Below are 20,323 nucleotides of genomic sequence, written 5' to 3' on the forward strand. Positions count from 1 at the left end.
CTTCATCAGCATCAGTAGGACAAATTATCTGCCTCTACGTGACAATCTGAGGAAAAGTTTCATAACAAAAGAGCGACGCGGCTTTGAGTTAAGAATCTGTTACATATCGAGTTTCAACCACGTCGCTACATTCATTTCTACTTCTTACATAACAAATGTAATGTGATTTGGAAATTCAAGGCCTAAGACGTTTGGGGCGGAAATAACAATCTCTTTTTTTATTACTGGTGGAGACAAGAAGATAGACACAATTTTTAAGGCCCAAAACCGTGATGATTAAAGGAGACAACCCTTATCGAGTGTCACAAAATCAGCAGTAAATATATGTATCTTGTTTTTGGGAAGATTAAATTCCGTAGCTCTCGCAGCTGCATCATTGCAAGACATGCAAATACATTGCACTCCTTGCATCACAGAGAAGAAAAAAAAAAAGAAACCTCATCACTGAGCTGGTTTTCACAGGAATTAATTATGATGAGAATTGCATCGAGGATAAATGTTGGATTTTCATCTCCCGAGCTTTTTCACAAAATCTCCCCTGTCCGCTGTGTGAAAGTGGATATGCTTTCCAATGTTCTATTATTCAAATCTCATAATTCAAAATCAGATGTCACCATTTATCATTTGAGTACAATTTTCTTTCCATCTGATCCACTGCGATAGAATATAGCATTCCCTTGTGAAGTTGGATCATATTTATGTGATAAGAGAAAGAGGATGTGGTTGCGCGGAAGAGTCTTGCTAGAATACAAATATGAATTTTCCCTAATTTGTGTCAATTTGGTGAAGCCTGTTCTGAAACACCATGAGAGTCACTTAGCGTGTGGAGAAGATCAATCAGTGTGGGGTGAGCAGATGGCGGAGATGAGTGCTTTTAGATTACCTTTTACTCTCCTGAAAGAAACTGATTTCACTTTAAAATACATTGAGGGTGGAACTATAGAAGGAATTTTGACTTGTTAAGTCTAAAATGCTGACATTACCTTTGGGTAGCAAATTCTCTCTTAGTGGTTCCGCTGCCAGAAATATGATAGAGAGGCAACTAAGATTCATTCATTCATTCTTTCTTCATTTCAAATCTTTGTAGTTAACAGTTAACAGTTAAGACAATTTAGATTTCACTGTATTTCTTATTCTTCCTCCTTCCTACTATTATCTATTACTGTTATGTTTTTGCTTGATACTCTGGCACAACAATTTCCTTCGAGATAAATAAAGTTGTTCTCATTCTCATTCTTCTTCTCATTCTTCTTCTTCTTCTTCTTCTTCTTCTTCTTCTTCTTCTTCTTCTTCTTCTTCTTCTTCTTCTTCTTCTTCTTCTTCTTCTTCTTCTTCTTCTTATTATTATTATTATTATTATTATTGTTATTATTATTATCATCATCATTATCATCATTATCATAATCATTATCATTATCATTATCATTATCATTATTATTATTATTATTAGTAGTAGTAGTAGTAGTAGAAGTAGTAGTAATAGTAGTAGTATAAAACATTATAAAAAAATTATGTAATACATGTCAATAAAAGCCAATTTTGAAAACAATTTAACTGTGAAACCATCTATTATTACAAAAACACACTTCAATATTGTTTGCGTCTTTCTATTGGCATAATTTGCAATGAAATTATCATTTTTTAATGAATATATACTACAGAAAATGTAAAAACTGTGTGTAAAGTCATTAATATCCCTCTTTCTTTCAGTGCCTGTCTCTCCCTTCCTTTGCCCCCCTTTCTTTTGATGCAAGTGTTTCGAAAAACCCCGAATGCAGTTTGACTTACGGCAGCCGCCTCTTCACTTGCAATTCAAATGCATTGGTCTGGCTGATGTTCCCTGCAATATTTCTCTCTGCAGAGCCGCAAGCAGGACATTCCTCGTGAGGAACAGGGCCCATCCATAAAGAACCTCGACTTCTGGCCAAAACTCATCACTCTCATGGTGTCTGTGATTGATGAGGATCGTACAGCTTACACCCCTGTAATTAACCAGTATGTACAAATCTTTATATATATGTATAAATACAAGAGTGTGATTCTATGATCTTGTGAATAAGTGACCACTTTTTTTTTGCTTTATTATTCGAGCATGTCAAGCAGTGTGGCTGCGATTATTTCGACATCCTGTTTTGCATAAAAGAGGGGTCCTTCCTCTCGGGTCGGACGGACTTATTATACAGACAAGAGCTCAACATATCCCTAACATTGCATGTTTACTAGATTTCGACCATTTAAAATTGCTCAAAGCCCCTTAAAACTGTACCAGCAGCCTTCGGCGATTCTCATCAGCTTTTTTGTCACGCTACAAGCCAGTACTTCTTTAGAGTAATGACATGCAAACACAGATCTGCTGTCAACTCATTTAGTTTTTAGAATCTAAATGTTTCCCAGGCATGCTTGATGACCACCAACAGAGCATTTTGCTTTTCATTTTTTTTTTTTTTTTTTTTTGAGCTACACAGCATAAACTGTATGTTTCAGGGGCTAATTTTATTTTTACTGTTGTTCAGCTATAGGTTTTTTTTTTTTTGCCACTTTTGGTGAGCATGGGATGGAAAGAAAATTATTTTCAGTAATTTGATATTTACATATAGTATGTTCAAATTCACATTTCTTACAGTATGTGTCTGGTATTATGATACTTTCATTCATATATGATCTCATTTAAAAAAAAAAATATAGCCATAAATCATTTAGGTAATCTAATTCTAGTATAGGTTTCAACTTTTTTCTATTGACAGTAATGACATATTGGGGGAAAAAAAAGAAAAAAGAAGGGTTGTGCAACAGGGCTGTTAATAATTCAGAGAAGCCAGAGGTGAAAATGTTTTGTTTTGTCTGGAAATCAGTTTTTATAGATGGATGAAAGGGGAATGATACTGAATTATATAACAGATGACAGATATCCGTAAAAAAAACTAGATAGTGCCAGCTGATGTGGAAGGATGTGACAGGCGTTTGTGTTTACTTGAGGATTTGCAAAACACAACTGGACAAATGGCTAAATCTGATGAGTAGTGAAGTGACTTGAAAAAAATTCTGTTTTTTTCTATTTGTACCACATTCCTTGTTTTATATATTTTACATCCTTTTTCTTCTTATTTTCCTCTTTTTGATTTACAATGCTTCTTTTGGTTCTGTTTATGCCCTGAGCTTTTGCTCCCACCCTGTCTAATGATTGATTTGCAATATTCATGCACACTCTCATTTCTCTGTCAAGTTCCAGTGACACAATTGAGGTTTTTTTTTTTTTTCCACTGTAAACCCATTAGTGGACTTGTTGCCTTTAAATAACGGGAGCTGCGGCTGGAGGAAAACATTTTTTTGTCCAAGAAATATTCCTGCAAGAAAATCGCCGACAGATTGGAAACACTTGGATTTTGCAAGGCTCTTACAAATGTAAAGGATTAGAAGCTTTTGATTTTTTTTATTTATTCCTAAGAAAATCATGACATATTTCTTCTTATCATACAAAAATATAATAGTAAGTATTTTATTTTATTTTATTTTATTTTATTTATTATTTTATTTTAATTGATTTAATAATACATTTGAATTTTGAGAAAATTATTTTTTTTCTTATAGTCAATTCTGATGACAAGAATTTTTTGACCGAGCTTGTGCATAATCATTAGCTTGATCATAAAAAAATTGCAAAAGTGTCTACAAGTCAGTGAGGTTTGTGCTTAGCTTGTGAAAGAATCAAAAATCTAGAAACCAAAGTAGACGCACGTACTGAATTCGGAAAAGTGAATGCGGTAGTAAGAGAGCAGATGTGTGACTTAATCACTTAAGTCTCTGAAAAGTCACTTTGGGGAAATATTGTAGAGCAGAATGACTTGAATGTGCAGCGTTTAATAAGTAAGGTTTCCTTTGTGCTGGTAGAATCGGTCTGCTGATGCAGGGATGCTGATGAAAGTCGGATGAGAGGTCAGAAGATCAGGCTCGCCAGAGTGGGGCAGAGTGACAAAACTGACAGATTGGGGAACCCGCTTCTCCTCTGCAAGCAGAGCACGTGATGCATTCATCTTAACCTCCTTTAAAGGAAATTTAAACTCTTTAACTAAGAAAGTCACCTGACCGAGAGACTTCTACCTCTGTAGTGGCAGAACGCTATCTAACCTAATTTCTGGACAACTGAGCGCACCCGAGTATAAGCCACATTAGTTTGTGGCTAAAAATGAATAAACAAATACAAGCCTCAGGTGTTCACATTGTAACGTGAAGTATTTACACCGAAACTGTTTGTTACTTTTAATTAAATACATACCGGTAACATCCACAAATACATACTGGGAATGCTTTTTCCCGAACAGTGCCTGTAACACGGGTGATTAATAATAAATAACACAAAGAAAAGTCCATCCGTCCATTTTGTAGCCCAGCTTCGTCTTCCTCCTGTGCACTAAAACCATTTTTCTTTGGTTTTGGCGAAATGTTTTGGAGGCATGAAGCTTTTTACCCCTCAAAAAATCCCTAAATTATCATTGCATCATTGTTTAAGCTGCACTCTTCAAAGCGTGTGAGAAATGTAGCGGCCTATAGTCCGGAACTTATGGTAGTTACACATCCAGCATGGACCTCGAGATGTAACAAACTGATATAACAAACACGTAGAATTTAGAAATTATATCCTTACATGAAACACAGCAAAACACTCAACAAAAGTTAAACACACAAATAACTACACACGGTCATGTATCTGGAAAAAAAACTGTTTGGTCGTTCTGGGGAACATTTCCCGAGGTCAAAAAGCACATTATACTCTCAGTGGACTGAGGGAGAAAGTATCTCTAACATGACTCATGTAAGATTTAATGAAAACTAAATCAAAATTTGCTGATCTTGCCCGACTGTGACTGATATGACTAGACTTCTTGTGTCTTTGGATCATCTATGAGGGGATACAATACACGGCATTACTAGTTATGGGGGAAACTATACTTGGAAATGGAAAGTCAAGCCTGAGAAATAGTTTCAAATGTCATCTTCTCAAAGCCTGGCATCCAGATTTCTTTTTTTTTTCAGTTTTATAGTTAGAGCAGCCATTTGTTTTAGATTCAGAGTCATGATAAAACTAGGGTGAGTCAATAATCCTTGAAGTGATACAGTGACACTCGAATGTCTTTGTCATTTTCACTCTGTTTCGTCTCCATTTTTTGACTGCACAAAGAATGTTTCAAAGATTCAGGACAAAAGTGGGAACGGAGTCCCATTGTGTGCACCTACGGTATTTTTTAAAGCAGTAATGTCTTACAGAATAGATTATTTGGGATTCAAGTGGCTTTGTCAGATGGATGTTGTTGCAGGGACTGGAAACCCTTGCAGAATAAAATAGTTTTTACATAAATTGACCTTCACCAAGATGAAGATCCTACCATTTACGGCCATCCTCCTTTCCTTTCATTGTCTCTATATACGGATGAAAAAAACAGTGACATCTCATATTAAAGCGTGACTGAAGATCTCTATGGGATTCATAATAGTAGATTTTGTGCAGGAGTGGATGCTTTTTTTGTTCTGTTTTTTTTTTTTTTAATCTTTAAATCATCCTATTTCAAATGGTTTGATAAATATTGGGACGTTATATGTTCATTGCATCAATCGCTCTGTCATTTTGTGTGACTGAAATGCTGTGGAACCCGTTGTCCTATTCTGTTTGCTCTGAACAATTCCATTAATATTCCAGGAATTATAACACGGGCTTTGGTGGAGGTACGTTTCTGCAGCGTGCCCTTTTTGTAAGATAATGAGATTCAACAACCATGTCTTCCTGCCCATTTGTTAAGTCGTTTGTTAGAGATTCAGGCCGAGCTATCAGACCACCCAGTCTTGCATGCCATTATGTGGAAATGAGCCTGATTTCTTTTCTATCCTGCAAGGTTTCCACAGGAGCTGAACGTGGGCAAGATCAGCGCCGAAATCACGTGGAGCCTCTTTGCCCTGGATATGAAGTATGCAATGGAAGGTCAGTGATGCTACTTATCAGACAATTATCTCTGACTATATGTGTGTGTGTGTGTGTGTGTGTGTTTGTGGGAGTGAATGGTGATGAATGACTGCTTAAAACTGATACGCTATAGTGACTGTGTGTTGGTGAAGAATAATAGGTAACACTTTGGGGGAAATTAAAAAAAAAAAAGCCAAAAGATATACAACACCCTGATTAACAAGTACTGAGAGTGACTTGTGAGCGATTTTCTAATCAGCAGTTAATCTGAATGCGTCCCTCTGTTGCCGAACAGGGAAAACTGTGATAATGTTGTCTGGCTCAGTTTACCTGCAGCTATTCCTTTGGTGGTATTTAGTTTTAAATCCCCAGATGGCTTGGCTTTGATTGAGATATTGAATATCTATTAAAAATGTGAGTTGACTCCTCGTGACTGTACATTGACTGCACAGTCGGTCTGCTTAGTTTATATGTCGATACATATGAGGTTGAGCAATATACGGGCTGGATATTGTGGGATGGAAAGACGGGAACACTTCTCAGAAACAATATTATCACACATTCAAGTGGTTGTGCATAAAAACAAGCTTTGTCACGCTACTATTCTTGTAGTTCCAAGGTGTGTGATAACTCAAAAATATCCACAATCATTGACATGTGGTGTGTTTGGTGCCTTATGGCAAGAATGTTGCTGGCTCGAGTCTGACGTGTGGCCTTTTTATGTGGAGTTTGCACCTTCTTGCCATATTTTGGGTTTTCCCCAGTCCAAAAACATGCAGGGGGTTCACTGGAGACCCCAAATATCCCAGAATGAGAAAGTGATTTGTTGTACGTCTCGCTATTATGTATGGCAAGGGTCTCAAACTCATTTTGGTCCGGGGTCCGCGTGCAGCCTAATTTGATGTCAAGGGGGCCGGATCAGTAAAATCATTACCTAGAAGTAACACTAAGTCCAATTTTTTCATTTTTTTAGTGAAAAGAAGGTAAACAGGTAAATTATAAAAATCTTTATATGTAATGACCTGTTTCTCTAAAAAATAATGATTAATTAATATTACAAATGAATATAAAAAAAAAAAAAACTGATGAAATATACCATAAAATATTGAGTTAAAAGAGAAAATCTTGTCATTGTGGGGAAATTTGCCACTAGGATTTATTAGAAAATTGATTGGAAGCATGAATAAGAGGAGGTTTAATGTTTACAAGGCTAATGGTGGCTAATGCCCGTTTTTTTTTACTATAATTTTTGTGTTTTTTTATAGAAATAAGAAAAGAAAAGATCATTTTAACAATGTCACTAGCATTTCGTCATAAAAAAATCATTTTGTTTTCAAATTTTGAAGCAAAACATACATTGCAAAGTTACTTTTTCATTTTTTCCTTGCCTGTTTTTTTTTTAAACCCACTGTATAAAACCCCAAGATGCATGGGAGAAAAAATGCACTGGCCGCACTAACACAATTGTTTGATTTCAGGCAGGGGGCCACAAAATATTGTTCCGAGGGCCACAATTGGCCTGCAGGCCACGAGTCTGAGACCCCTGATGTACGGCCTCTGTAAATGACTGGCAATGGCGACCCGAGCTGCAGCAGTGCTATAGATAATGAATGAATGAATATTCCATATATATGTATATTAGTTGCAAAATCTAACATTGAGAAACAAATCATTACTCTACCTTTTTGTTTTTCATGAAAATACTATAAGAATCAATACTTGACAAGTGCAGGGTTAGGCTGCTCCAAAAGATCGAATTCCGTACAGCTATAGTAATGACATTTACTAACTGTTATTTAATGAGCCTTTAATATTGTTGTCTCCTTTCACTAACAATTATTACTCAAGAGGGAAAAATCTATACTTCTGGAGGAACAAATGTCATGACTAATTTAAAACACAAAAGAATGTGCTCAGAAAAATTCCAGTTTGATATGCGCGTGAAGTTCATTAGTTCCCTGTTTTGTCAGCATTTGGCGGCAATTTTTTTTGTGAAGAGTCTATCAGTAATCCAGCAACAAATGTCAAATCTGCCCTCCAGATGACAGATGTGTTTAGATGATAATAGATAATTCCTGCCCCTTCTCGGTATTAGACGTCGTCAAAATAAAAACTGGAACGCCCATGCAAGTGTAGCTGCCATAGGAAGCATTCAAGCTGTTATTCGTCTGGACAGTGTATGTTATCACGCAGTGAAATGCAAGTGCTGCAAAGCGTTGCCGTTCAGGCTGCGTTGTTTTGTTCAACAGCAGACCATAATGAACGAGGGTTGTTACTTTCATTTTTCAAAGGTTAAATTATCAATTCAACTATGTTGATAATTGCTAATTATCTGTCCATCAATCAGCTAAATTACTCAAATCTGGGGAATCCACAATTCATCAATTTGATTGATAGATCACGTTCATTCATTTATTCTTTTGATGGGGTGGGAAGGGCGGGGATGGGTTTTGTCTTCGCCTGGAACTGTTAACATGTTAAGCTTGGTTTTATTTTGTTTTTCTTTTTGTTTTTTTTTAATGACAGGAAGTCAGGAAGGTTGGATTTTGGGAAGCTAGGAGCTGTGATTGAAGTCAAATATTGCAAATGCTGTTTACACTGTGTGTCAGTGGAAATGCAGAGAATAATTTATTGGTCATTAATCTTCATCTCCACGTCGCTTACCTGCTGCTTTATCCTTGCCTGGCCATGTTGAGTTGCCATGGAAACCAGGTGGCAAGTGAAGACACTGAAAACTGTGAACATCAAATGCACAAAACGCATCTTTGTGTGCCACGTGCATATAGGAAAGAGAAAAAAAAATCGAAATAAAGTGTGTTTATGCCGCTACTTGAATTAAATTTCTGAATGGAATGAATTTAAAGGAGATCTTTTCCAATGGGGAACAAATGAGGCTGAGTGGTCATCGTGCACACGCAGACGTGCATTTCCATGATAAGCCAATGAGTAGTGATAAAGCAGCAGAAATACCTCTATATGATTTTAAATAAGAAATAAATAAATGATGACTAATTCGAGTGCGGTGGAAAATATGCAGATTGTGAAGCAGCCGATGCATTTTATTGCAAACATTCTAGAGGCAGAAGAAAAACAAAGAGGACTAATTGAAAGTGGAAATGTGGGTAATGTGTTTAGGGGTCCAAATGTGTGTGATGGTGGTCATAAATTGCATATCCCTCTCTATCCCAAAATAACTCAAGACTCCATGATGCAGATTATTTTGTCCTTTAAATAAAATTAGAAACACAATGATAAATGATATACTCTCTAAATTGCTGATGCATGTACAGTGACAATGCATATCACAGGAAAATTCCTGCTGAGATTTCCCAACGTATGGTTTTCTGCCGCATATATTGCCTGAGCCACTTCTCAGTTACTCCAATAGGATCTTACACACTAATTTAACCATTCTTTTTGTTGTCAAGGTTACTCACTACCAAAACACTGGAAAACACCAAGACACTACCAAAGTCAAGGAAAACCTGTTTTGATTAGGATACATATTTTGATCATTGTAGTATAGAAAACTGCAGCAGGAGCAGTTTACACCAACTTCTCATTAGACCTTTTTTTTTTTTTTTCCTTGGGGTTCATTTTGTGATGTAAGTAGGTAGATAAGAAGCCTATTTACTTCAAATGCCATCTCATGCATGTGATGATCGAGCTTTGAGATCCTGTGTGAATGGGTGAATGCTAGCTAGTGTTAAGTGCTTAAAACTGCAAGTTGTGAAAGAGAATAACAAAATGTTCATGTTGTGCATTCACTCGTAGTACAGGTGAATTATATAAAATAAAAGCTGATATAGATGGTAATAATTTTCAATCTCATTACTATACTTACAAGGACTTTGTATTTGCCAGAGGCAGGGCTCTTTTAGACTAAATACAGCTTTTTAGTTTTTTTTAATGGAATTTAGTAACACATGAATTTTATATGTAATCTTTGATCTGTTGAGAATGGAGCGGGTCATGCCAAGAAAAACAAACAAACGTCAAGAGAAGTGCATCAATTAACTTATCCAATAATGGCTCAGTTCTAGTAATAGTGTAGCCATATCAGATTCTTTATTAGCCAATGCTAAAAGTAACAATTGCAACGTCACCTCCATCAGGCATACCTAGCAATCTAGATTTCATTTCTACCCCAAAGACAACATCTGTATATGAATACACGCTCTGGCAACTAGAATTTTACAATGCACGTAACTTATTATTTAGTTGATGTCCAATTTTGATGTGCAGCAAGTGACAATAATGACGTGGAAGAGGCTTGGAATCCTGAGACCGTCCAGTGTTCTGCCCGTTTTTGTCATTCATACTAATGGAAGTAACTCGGAGTGACCTGTTTATGTAAGAAGGCACAGAGAACCGGCCAGGCGGCTAACAGACACCCTGAAGGAGGCAGGCCAGAGTGTCCTGCTTCTTTTTCCATGTTTTTCTGTTTTATGTATGAATGTGTGTGTGTGTGTGTCCACACAAGCAGCAGTGCATTTGTTCAGCAGTGGAGGAAGGAAAGAAAAAAAATGAATGAAAGAAAACATGTTATAGTGTGTGTGTGTGTGTGTGTGTGCATGTGAGTGCATGCATGTGTGCGTGTATTTGTGCCTGTGCACGAATTTTACTTAATGAAGTCTTTGATGCATCCTCTGCTTCCTGCTCAAAGTCCTTTGGTGCCAGTTCTGGTACAAAAATGGATGGAGCTAATTTTAGCATATCTGTGTTAATCCATGAATATGTGAAGGAGAGAAAATGCAGTGAAAATGAGAGGTTGAGATAACAGATGAAACTCATTGAGGGAAATATATGAGCCTGATAAATGAGAACCAAGATGTGAGATTGTGAATGGGATCAATTTAATTATTTTCTCTCCAAACTTTCAAAAAAGGCCTACGGTATATTGATTTTTAAGACGTATAAAAAAACAAAACAAAATCCATATTCATGGAATACTTCTAGTATTACGAGTTATTCACTTGTGGGATTTTCAAGAAGAGTGAACTAATCTCACCAAATACTTAACCACACAAAAACTATTCTATCATTTGGTATTTAATTTCGAAATGAACGCCTTATCATGGTTTATTATAAATTCAAGCGAGTAACAAAATTATAAAAAGGAGGAAAATTGGGCCGCTACAAGACCCATAGTTGTACAGTGAGGCCCAAAATACATGCAGTACCCGCTTTATTGCTGGTAAATTGCTGTGGGCCCTGGAGCATGTCATTAAGGATCCAATACGCCAGCAGCCCATTAACTCATATTCTGCCCGTTGGAACAGCTTGAGTCCATGGAATATTTTAACTGATATTCAATTAATGCACCACCGTCAGCAAGGGGAGTTTCATTCCAGAGGAAGATGTTATTTACATGGTGGCTGCTTTGCTGTAGGTTATGCGTTGCTGTGTGATTTTAATAGCCGCTTCTTTAACAAGGACTCTCTCAAAAAAAGAAAAAAAAAATCTTTTCAGCCCGGCACTTTATACGGATCTCGTCTCTACGCCCCGGCTGCTTATTATATTTGCGTAGATAGAGTTTATGAAGCACTGAGATCCTGTTCCAGGCCCGCAGGTGCATCTGGGTCAGAGAGATATTATAAATGCTTTATAAATTCTCCCCATAGATAAAAAAGATAATGTTCTGCTGTTTTGACTTTTCTATCTGTTGTCTACCGTTCACATTCTGGACGTGGACCTTGTATAAATGAGACACAGGGTATAATCGTAGTTTGACATCCCAGGCTGCTGCAGCTTGTTTGCCAATGCATAATCATGATAATCGAGGCAGACCTTTAAATCAAATATGCACCTATCACTTTCCTTTACGAGATGCTCCGATTGACAGGTCTAGCCACCATATGATTAGCAAAAGTGACAAAAATAGTTTTGAGTGCAACTGGAATTTCTTGTTGAAACTTTTGTGTTTGAATCTGATAGAGCATAAAAGGGAAAACACAAAGAGAAAAATCAAACTTTAGTTTTGTTAGATATGTTCATGGAGGAGTTTGCCAATGTATCGTTTGAGTCACTTTTTGCAATATTGACTCATTCTAGCGCATACATCGCAGCGGTGGCTATAAATGTAAAAGGACTAGTTTCGGAGAAGTAGTTTTTCGAGCTACTTTTTGCTTCAAAGTGCTGTTTTTGGAAATGGTGCAGCCCACAGGTTACATGGATTTTCCTGCAAGAGAATATATCGCCGGCCAAATTTGAAACGGATTTACGTAGGACTGAGTTAAAAGGACTCCGTGTTATAAAAGGGCTAAATTTTGTTTTATTTCGGTTTCAGATGAAATCTCCAAGCAATTCAAAGTTTTGATTTCAGAGCGGGTTGTGTGAGTGGCATTTGAATATCTCTATGATCTATGCTGTGTCAGTAGGTCCACTGATAAGGCGCAGAAAGCTCTCTGAACAAGGGAAGAATCCAAAATAAAGAAATGATGTCACAAAAGAAACTTCCGACCGTGGCTGTCATTGTGATCCTCAAGCATTTCTTTTTTCCCTCAAGCAAATCTATCCTTCTATTGATATGTTTACTGAATGGTTATTTGAGAATGGAGAAGCTGCGATGCACTCAGTTCATTTTAATATCTGTGGCGGTTAAATCAATGAGACAGAGAGGGAGAGCGTGTCCCGTGTGAGTTCGTATATCCCTGTGGGCTCAGTCAGACAGGATGACATCCTCACCAGGGACCTTGAGCCTACTCCTCCCTCGGGACAGCTGACACTGTTTACCACCAGTAGGGCACAAAGACACACACACACACACACACACACACACAGACACAGACACACACATGACACACTCACAGCAACCGCCAACATACTGACAAACACACACAGACTGGCAGTATGTCCACACAGACACACACGGTGCCAGCCAATTCAAGCATATGTGATTGCTTGTTTATACATGTGCAGCCAATATTATTTATTAATCAATTTTCATCTATGTAAAGTGACTGTTACATAGGCACTCATATTATCATTCTTCAAATCTGCCAATGCAGACTTAAAACTCTGCTTCAAACTTGTCTACTACGACTACTACTACTGCCACTACGCTGTCTTTCACTTTTTGATTTTATTTCAATTTTATCCATTGCTGGATTGTCTGTATGTTGATTTTCACATCTGTAAATTGTCCTGAAATTTACAATTATTATTATTATTATTATTATTATTATTATCATCTTCATTATTATTATCATCGTCATTGTCATTATCATTATCATCGTCATTATTATTATTATTATTATTGTTGTTATCATTGTTGTTAATGATAAATACATGAATGCATACATGAATAAATCAATAGATATATGAATAGATTAAACGCACACATAAATAAATAAATGTGAAAATTGTCCGCTGTCTTGAAGTTTTAGGAAAGCAGCTTATAAATAAAATGTATTTTTTTTATAATTATTATTAATGATATTATTGGTATTATTATCGCTAAATAAATAAATGCATAAATACATACATTAATACATGATGACTTGAATAAATAAATAAGCATGACAGTTATCATCTGCAGTTATCATCTCCAAAGAATAAACTCTGTAGGTCCAGGCCATCTTAATAAGGCAGGTTTTTTGGGTGCAATTGACAGGCAGAAACTCTAGCATTTAATCACAGTTCTTTTCATATATCACAGTTAAGCTGAAGATGATGCATCACCTACCCCCTGCTTAATTATCTCAATAAAGATCTTTAGCCAGATGATCCCGGTTCCAGGCCAGGGTGTAAAAAGAGGGTATCCTGGACTGCTCCCTTGCTGGGCCCATTGGTGCGAGCAGACACTCATTACAGGTCGAATATGCGCTGGTCTTAAAAGAACCCAATCTGCATGTCATTAGAGGGAATCATTATCCTCACAGTCAGCCATTTAATCTGTTAAACAGTTGATGTTCCTTAATGGAGATGTTTTGCCAAATGCCAAAAATACCGCAGAAGCCGTGTGCATGCATTCTTTAGGGCATAAATTGGTATTTATGTATAAGAATGTATGACAAATGTATGTGCACACCAAGAGACATGGCTTTCTATAAATAAATAGTGTGTGGAAGCGAATGCACATTTCTTTGCTGCTGCAAAACTTCACTAATGCAACCGTGTAAGAAGACAGTGATAACTTGGAGAATGTTAACAGTTTTTGGCTGGCAATGAGGTTTGGCAGAGATACAATTTCAGTCTCACTTGGACTGTGTGATAAACCGCCTCTTGTCCTCAGCGTTTGATCCGCAGTTTTTTTTTTTCCCTAACACAATTGGAGCGCAAGCCTTGATACCGCAGTCGTGGCTCTTCCATAAGATGAGGAATTAAGATCTGTAAAAAAAAGGAGGTCATTTGCCTTCTGTCAACATCCAGATCATTTGTAATGCACAAACAATACTGACAAACGTAGTAGCTAAGTGGCCACGCTCAGGTAGAAAGCAGTTAGGCACAAAATGCAAGCTGGTGCAGCATATCCAGTCTATGGATGGAATCAAAGCTAGATTTGATCCATAAAGAATAAAAGATAGTATTAAAATAAACTCTTCCCCATAAAAAATAGATACCAGTCATAGAGATGCCTGCTTTCTCTTGAATACAATACGGCTGAATTGAAGTGATAAAAATTACAAAATGATTCACCAGAATGAGAGGTTCCTGAAGTTATGGTCCGCATATCAGAAATATCTACTGACTTTGTTATGAGCCAACGTGGGCCGGGATGAAAGAGAGCCCCTCATAAAACTACCGACACGAGAGACCAGCAGATCAGCGCTGAAAATAAAACCGCAAACAATGAGTGAACGAGACCATGAAAACACTCTGGAATGAAGAGGTGCATGCCTTTTGAAAAAAAAAAAAACAACAAAAAAACAGGTGACACAGCAGCTTATGAAATAATTACTATATTTGAATTGGAAAATCAATTAAAAAAAAAAACTCAAGAGCAACAGTCAATATGAAGAGCTGAAGTAGCACTTGGCTTTGTGTATTTTCTAAATACACTAAAAACAAACACCATTGATGTCAAAACTTTGCCAGCATAAACATCAATTTTTTAATAACAACAAACATGTTCATTCAGTAAATGAGGCTTCTTTTATTTCTAAAACTTGGGGAGGGAAAAATTGCATATACATATGTTTATGATATATGCAAGATATGTTTTATGATTCATGAATCTCAGATTTTTATTTTGAAAATTTTGTTCTGATTAAAATGTGGGGTTAATGGCAGTGGAAAAAAACACATTTTTTGTTCAATATTTTTCTAACTAAATCCTGTCATTTCTTTAGTATATAGATCATAACACAAACATCTTGCAAGCTAGCAGAACTTGGCTAGCAGCACCACACAAAACACTGGATGACCTCCATCTGCTTCTTTTTGGAGACTAGGTGACTGTGAGTGTGTGACAATGAATATGTGCGCACACTCCGCTGAGGGCAACAAGGTCAGCACACTGTGAGTGTTTGCATATGTGTGCGCATGTGTGCACGTGCAGACCGAGAGGCTGTGTGTGCTTTTTGTGTACAACGCAACCATCTTTTCAGATCATGCTGTATGATGCGGATTAAACAAAGATTATCTCAGATTAACTCAGGTCTTTTGGTTATTATCTTGGGATTTGTTAAAAAACATATATATTTGAAAATGAAAAAAAAACATATGTGTGCGTCTGTGTGTGTGTATCTGTGTTTTACAGTATATAAACTGCAATTGGAACAAACCTCAGCATGGGAATTTACAGGATGAGTAGAGTACAATATTTAGAAAAACTGGGACATCCCTTCATAGAGTAATTTAATTCTCATATGTCGAAACTTTTTAAAAATGGAGAATAACACAATATATTACAAAATGTTACTTGTTTACTTTTTATTGGGTATTGGCTATTCGGGCTCAGCCTGTAACTCTTTGGCAGCAAACGCAATTCTGCAACTGGAAATATCAACACTGTCAAATCCTTCATTGAGAAATGGAGCATAACTATGTACACACTTAAACTGCATCTTATACTTTTAAATCTGAACATAAAGGCCAGAGAGTCTTGTCGTGTGACCTCATTCATCTCATGAGGCTCTAATAATCAAATAACATGAATTCATCCGAGCTTGTAAAGACCGGCCTCATCTGGAATACAATGGCCGCAACGTTTTAGACCAATTGACAAAGATACAAGAGAGTGACTCAGGGTGAGCGATGAAATCACGAAGGCCAAAGGGTACAAAAATATCAGAAATCATTGTAGCCTGGAATTGATCTGACAATGTTACTTAATGTAAGTAAATTATACTCCTGCAACTGACAATGTTACTTAGTAAAAGTAAAAAAAAAACTTCTGCCACTCTCAGTTTGTGAAAAGAAAATAAACCTCCCTATTTATCTCCCTATTTACTTATTTATCTATCTATTATCATTTTTTTTTTATTTTCTTTATTGTCAATGTTTTCCAAGGCCCGTGATGGTTTCTACTGACATTGCCAGGTCAAGTACGGGACATTAAATGCCAATCGAGTCCTTCAAAGCTATCAGATATTCTAGCGAGCTAAAGAATTTCCAGAGCACGTTCACTTTTATAACGTCAGTATGGTGCAGCTGCGTACCATCTGCACAACCGTGATAAGAAACACACTTCAACCAGCTAATTGCGGCACCAAAATGGGTGCATGTGCAGTGAGGAAAGATGAGCACATAGGGATGAACCCTGGGGTCCCTGCTTTGTTCTGTAAATATTATTTCCTAGTAACTCTGCCCTTTTTCAAAGGCGGGTTTAAAATGAGCTGTCGTGACAAATAACCGACAGTTTTGAATGGACCACCGGAAAATTCCCACCATTCTAATATACACACAAAAATTGTATTGTACATTTAAACTCCATTGAGAGATAAATATGTTAATTAAATATATGGAAATATTTTTTTTTCCACACAGCTTAAAGAGGAGTATAGGAATGGAGGGCTTTGCACTATTCATCAGGGTAAGCACTCAGGTTCTTATCAGGATTAAGAAATAACAGGCAGAGAGTAATGCTGGATTCAAACCCCCTTCTTTGATGTGGCGTGGATATGTGCTTTGTCGAGAATGTGCGCATCATTTTTTGTGTTTATGTTTCTCTTCAGAAACAGTGGCTGTAAAAAAGAAAATAGGAACCCTTTTTAGTAATCTCTCAATTTGTCAAATTTTAGATCTGTAGGCTTGGGATGATAAACAACCAAGCAAAATGTGATCAGATATGTTCTACCTATCATGAGAAACTCTCTCTCTAATAATCACTTATGATTAAGTGTGGTTCAACCTACACAGGGAAGGTGCAACAGCCACCAAAAGAAAAAAAAAGAAAAAAAAAAAGCATTTCTGTGCTTTTCCCTTGAGTAAAGATGTGCATGGCATTTGCATAATGAATACAAAAGCGTGCATAAAATGTCCTAATATTAAAGTAAACCTCAGACTCAAAAATGACATGAGGTAAAGTGTCAAGAAGACACACACACACACACACGAATGCACAGAGGAGACCTTATAAAGGTTAATCATGGAACGTGTACCGCTATTTTTGAGGAAGGGTGTTTCATTGCAGTTGTAGTTCCGTGTAAATAAAGTAAAAGGTGTCATCCATATGTTCTTCTCAGCTTTATGGAAATCCATCCATGCCATATGGTTGACTTTATGCAATGTCACCCAGTCTGCTACTTTGTTTTCAAATAAAATACCTCATCAAGTAGCCGTCCAGTGGAGTTCACTTTTACACGCATCTAAAAACTGCAAGCCGGTGCTGACGATTTAATAATAATAATAATAAATAATCCTGTATGAGTACTTCTTAATCAACCATAAACATAGCCATTGAACAAATCCGCTATTTTTTTCTTTTTTTTCAGTGAGCAATGTTGTATCCTTTCCTGTGTCTGAGGCAACCACGTCCCCCAAATCCTTCTCAAAAGTTAACAAATTGTAATTCTCCACTGCAATTTTATGCATAAGACTCCAACAGCGGCTCTCGCTGATACGTGAGAACAAACGTATCGCTTCTTGTGATTTTTTTTTCTGGAATTATTTGGGTTTCCTTCACCAATTGATCCCCTGGATCTTCCTAACATGTATTTTTAGGGCGTGAATCCTTCATTTCCTCCGAGGCGCTTCTGTTTTTTTCCGAATCGGCCATTCGTTGAGGGCCATTGCATCTGAAGGAGTGTAATGAACACAAATCATAGCTCCCGCCATCGCACTTGCACAATACTTCTTATTTGACTTCCTCCCACAGTCTCCTCTCTTTTTTCGCCTCATATCCTTGTTGCAGTATCTAAATCGTCGGTTTGCTTTTCTATAGGCTCCTTTTTTCCGGCTTCCTCGCGCGCACAATCCATTCCTCCTCCGGGGGATCCCATGGAAATGTTTAATTGTTCTGAAATGTCTACAGCGTGCTGGACTGAATGAGTCAGCGGTCATGTCAGCTAACATGAAAATCTAATCCATTTTAGCTTCAGTTTGTTTTGGAGTCATTCAAGGGCTCTCTATCTCTTGAAGGGAACTGGATCCATTCACAGGCCGGATTTTTATTTTCTTACTTTGTCGTAGCTTGAGGCGAAAGGCATAACCGAGCGCGTTATCATGTCAGATTCAAAGGAACCAATGCTTATTAAGATATTCTCCCATATCTCTTTGTGTAATTCGGTATCTATAACTGTCGTGATGCGTTGAGGGAATGCAATTAAAATAAAACAAGATATTGAAATTATGAACATTTAGATTGTTTCCGTTCTCCGCCGGAATGCCACGCGTACTTACGTCATGTTTTCCTGTTTTGATCTGCGTTACAGAGCATGAAAAGCACCGCTTATGCAAAAGCACCGAATACATGAATCTCCACTTCAAGGTCAAATGGTTCCATAATGAGTACGTCCGTGACTTGCCGGCCTTCAAGGATGTCCCACCGGAGTATTCCCTGTAAGTTGATATCACTTTCATATCTGTCTTCCCACAAATATATGGTATACATAGGTTACGAATAAATGTGCATTCGGGGATTGCAAATGTGTGACTACCTATGAATTTGAGGGCAGGTAATGAAGGCTCTTTGGGACCGGAATGACATTGTAATGACACTTTCTGACAAGAGAGGAGCGATATGTTGCAAACTATATACCCTCGCTGTATATTTGAGACGGTATTTTAGGCAATAGACAGCTGAACTGTAATTACTTTTTTTTATAAGGAGCAAAACTTTTTTCAATGCTTTAAAATGTGTTATTCAACTAATAAAAAGTATATTTTAGAGGCAAATTTAATTGGGTAATCACCCGCGCTTGAGCGCTGTTGCAGATGAAAATTTGAAAGTCTAAATTAAGTTTAGGGGTTGCACCCTGAAAGGGTGGCTCCAGTTTAGTTTTTAGATCAGGTTTCCCTCCAACTCAGTTGTTGGTTTGATTCCCAAATCCTCTTCTCTGCAGGCCAAAGTGCCCTTGGGCAACAACAAGGTTGGAAAGCATCATACAAATTGAGATCATTTTCCATTCTTGCCCAGCACGGGACCTACAGCTATGTTTTCTTTCACGACCGAACTTTCCCCCCTCGGATCGCTGCTCTCCACTCTGAATGTTTCATGTTTCAAAGCAGGTCAGCTGTAGTACAATATGAACCGCAGTACAATAATCAGACACGTTGTTGTCAATTAGTCATCTATTAGCGCACTACGTGTTTACATGAAGTAACAGGAGCTCATTAAAGAAGCCGAGACTCTTTCTGTGATCTTTCACAACCTGAACTTCTGAATCTTTCCTGACGTGCGGCAATTTGACGCGTCAAGTTCGTTTGCAGCTCCAGCTTTTTACCCTCACAAAAGAGAGGTCGTCTCAGAGAATCTTCTGCCTCCGTCTAACCCTCTCCTCCGCGATCTTCCGCTCTCACACCAGCAAACTTGACGTCTTCAAATCCCTTCTGCGGTCTTCCTCTTGGCCTTCTATCTGACGGTTCCAACCTCGGCATCCTTCTACCAGTATATTCACGATCTGTCCTCTGCACATGTCCGAACCGTCTCTATCTGACTTTATCTCCATGTTGCTGCCCCCTCTGATGGACTCATCGCTGATCTTCTGCTACCTTCTGCCTCTGAACCGTACAGCATCACCGGTCTCACCACCTTCTTGTGCACCTTTTCTTTTCATTCTGGCTGATCCAAATTTATACCACGCCAAACCCTGACACATTTCTTCATGTCTTTTCTCCGTTGCCCTGGACTGTCGTACTTAAAAGTCCTCCACTTTATTTATCTCTACTACCTGAAGCATCAGAGTCCCACTCAGGAAATTTTGTTAGCTGTATTCAACTTATACTTGAATTTTTGATATGAATCGTTCTTAAAGCTACATGTAT

General features: G+C 37.5%; 1 protein-coding gene across 3 annotated transcripts in view; it reads left to right on the forward strand.

Moving 5' to 3' along the window:
- unc13c (unc-13 homolog C (C. elegans)) overlaps positions 1-20,323 on the forward strand; it is a 108,544-nt gene that overhangs the window by 62,169 nt on the left and 26,052 nt on the right. For all 3 annotated transcript variants that reach the window (XM_086175301.1, XM_086175303.1, XM_086175302.1), the window contains 3 exons: positions 1,862-1,995; positions 5,886-5,971; positions 18,772-18,898. In XM_086175301.1, coding sequence (XP_086031427.1) covers positions 1,862-1,995; positions 5,886-5,971; positions 18,772-18,898 — 347 coding nt within the window. The remainder of the gene's footprint in view (positions 1-1,861; positions 1,996-5,885; positions 5,972-18,771; positions 18,899-20,323) is intronic.

Source organism: Fistularia commersonii, chromosome 27, assembly GCF_037954325.1.
Source record: "Fistularia commersonii isolate RoL2024-O1a breed Wild chromosome 27, RoL_Fcom_v1.0, whole genome shotgun sequence".
In the NCBI taxonomy this organism is placed as follows: Eukaryota; Metazoa; Chordata; class Actinopteri; order Syngnathiformes; family Fistulariidae; genus Fistularia; species Fistularia commersonii.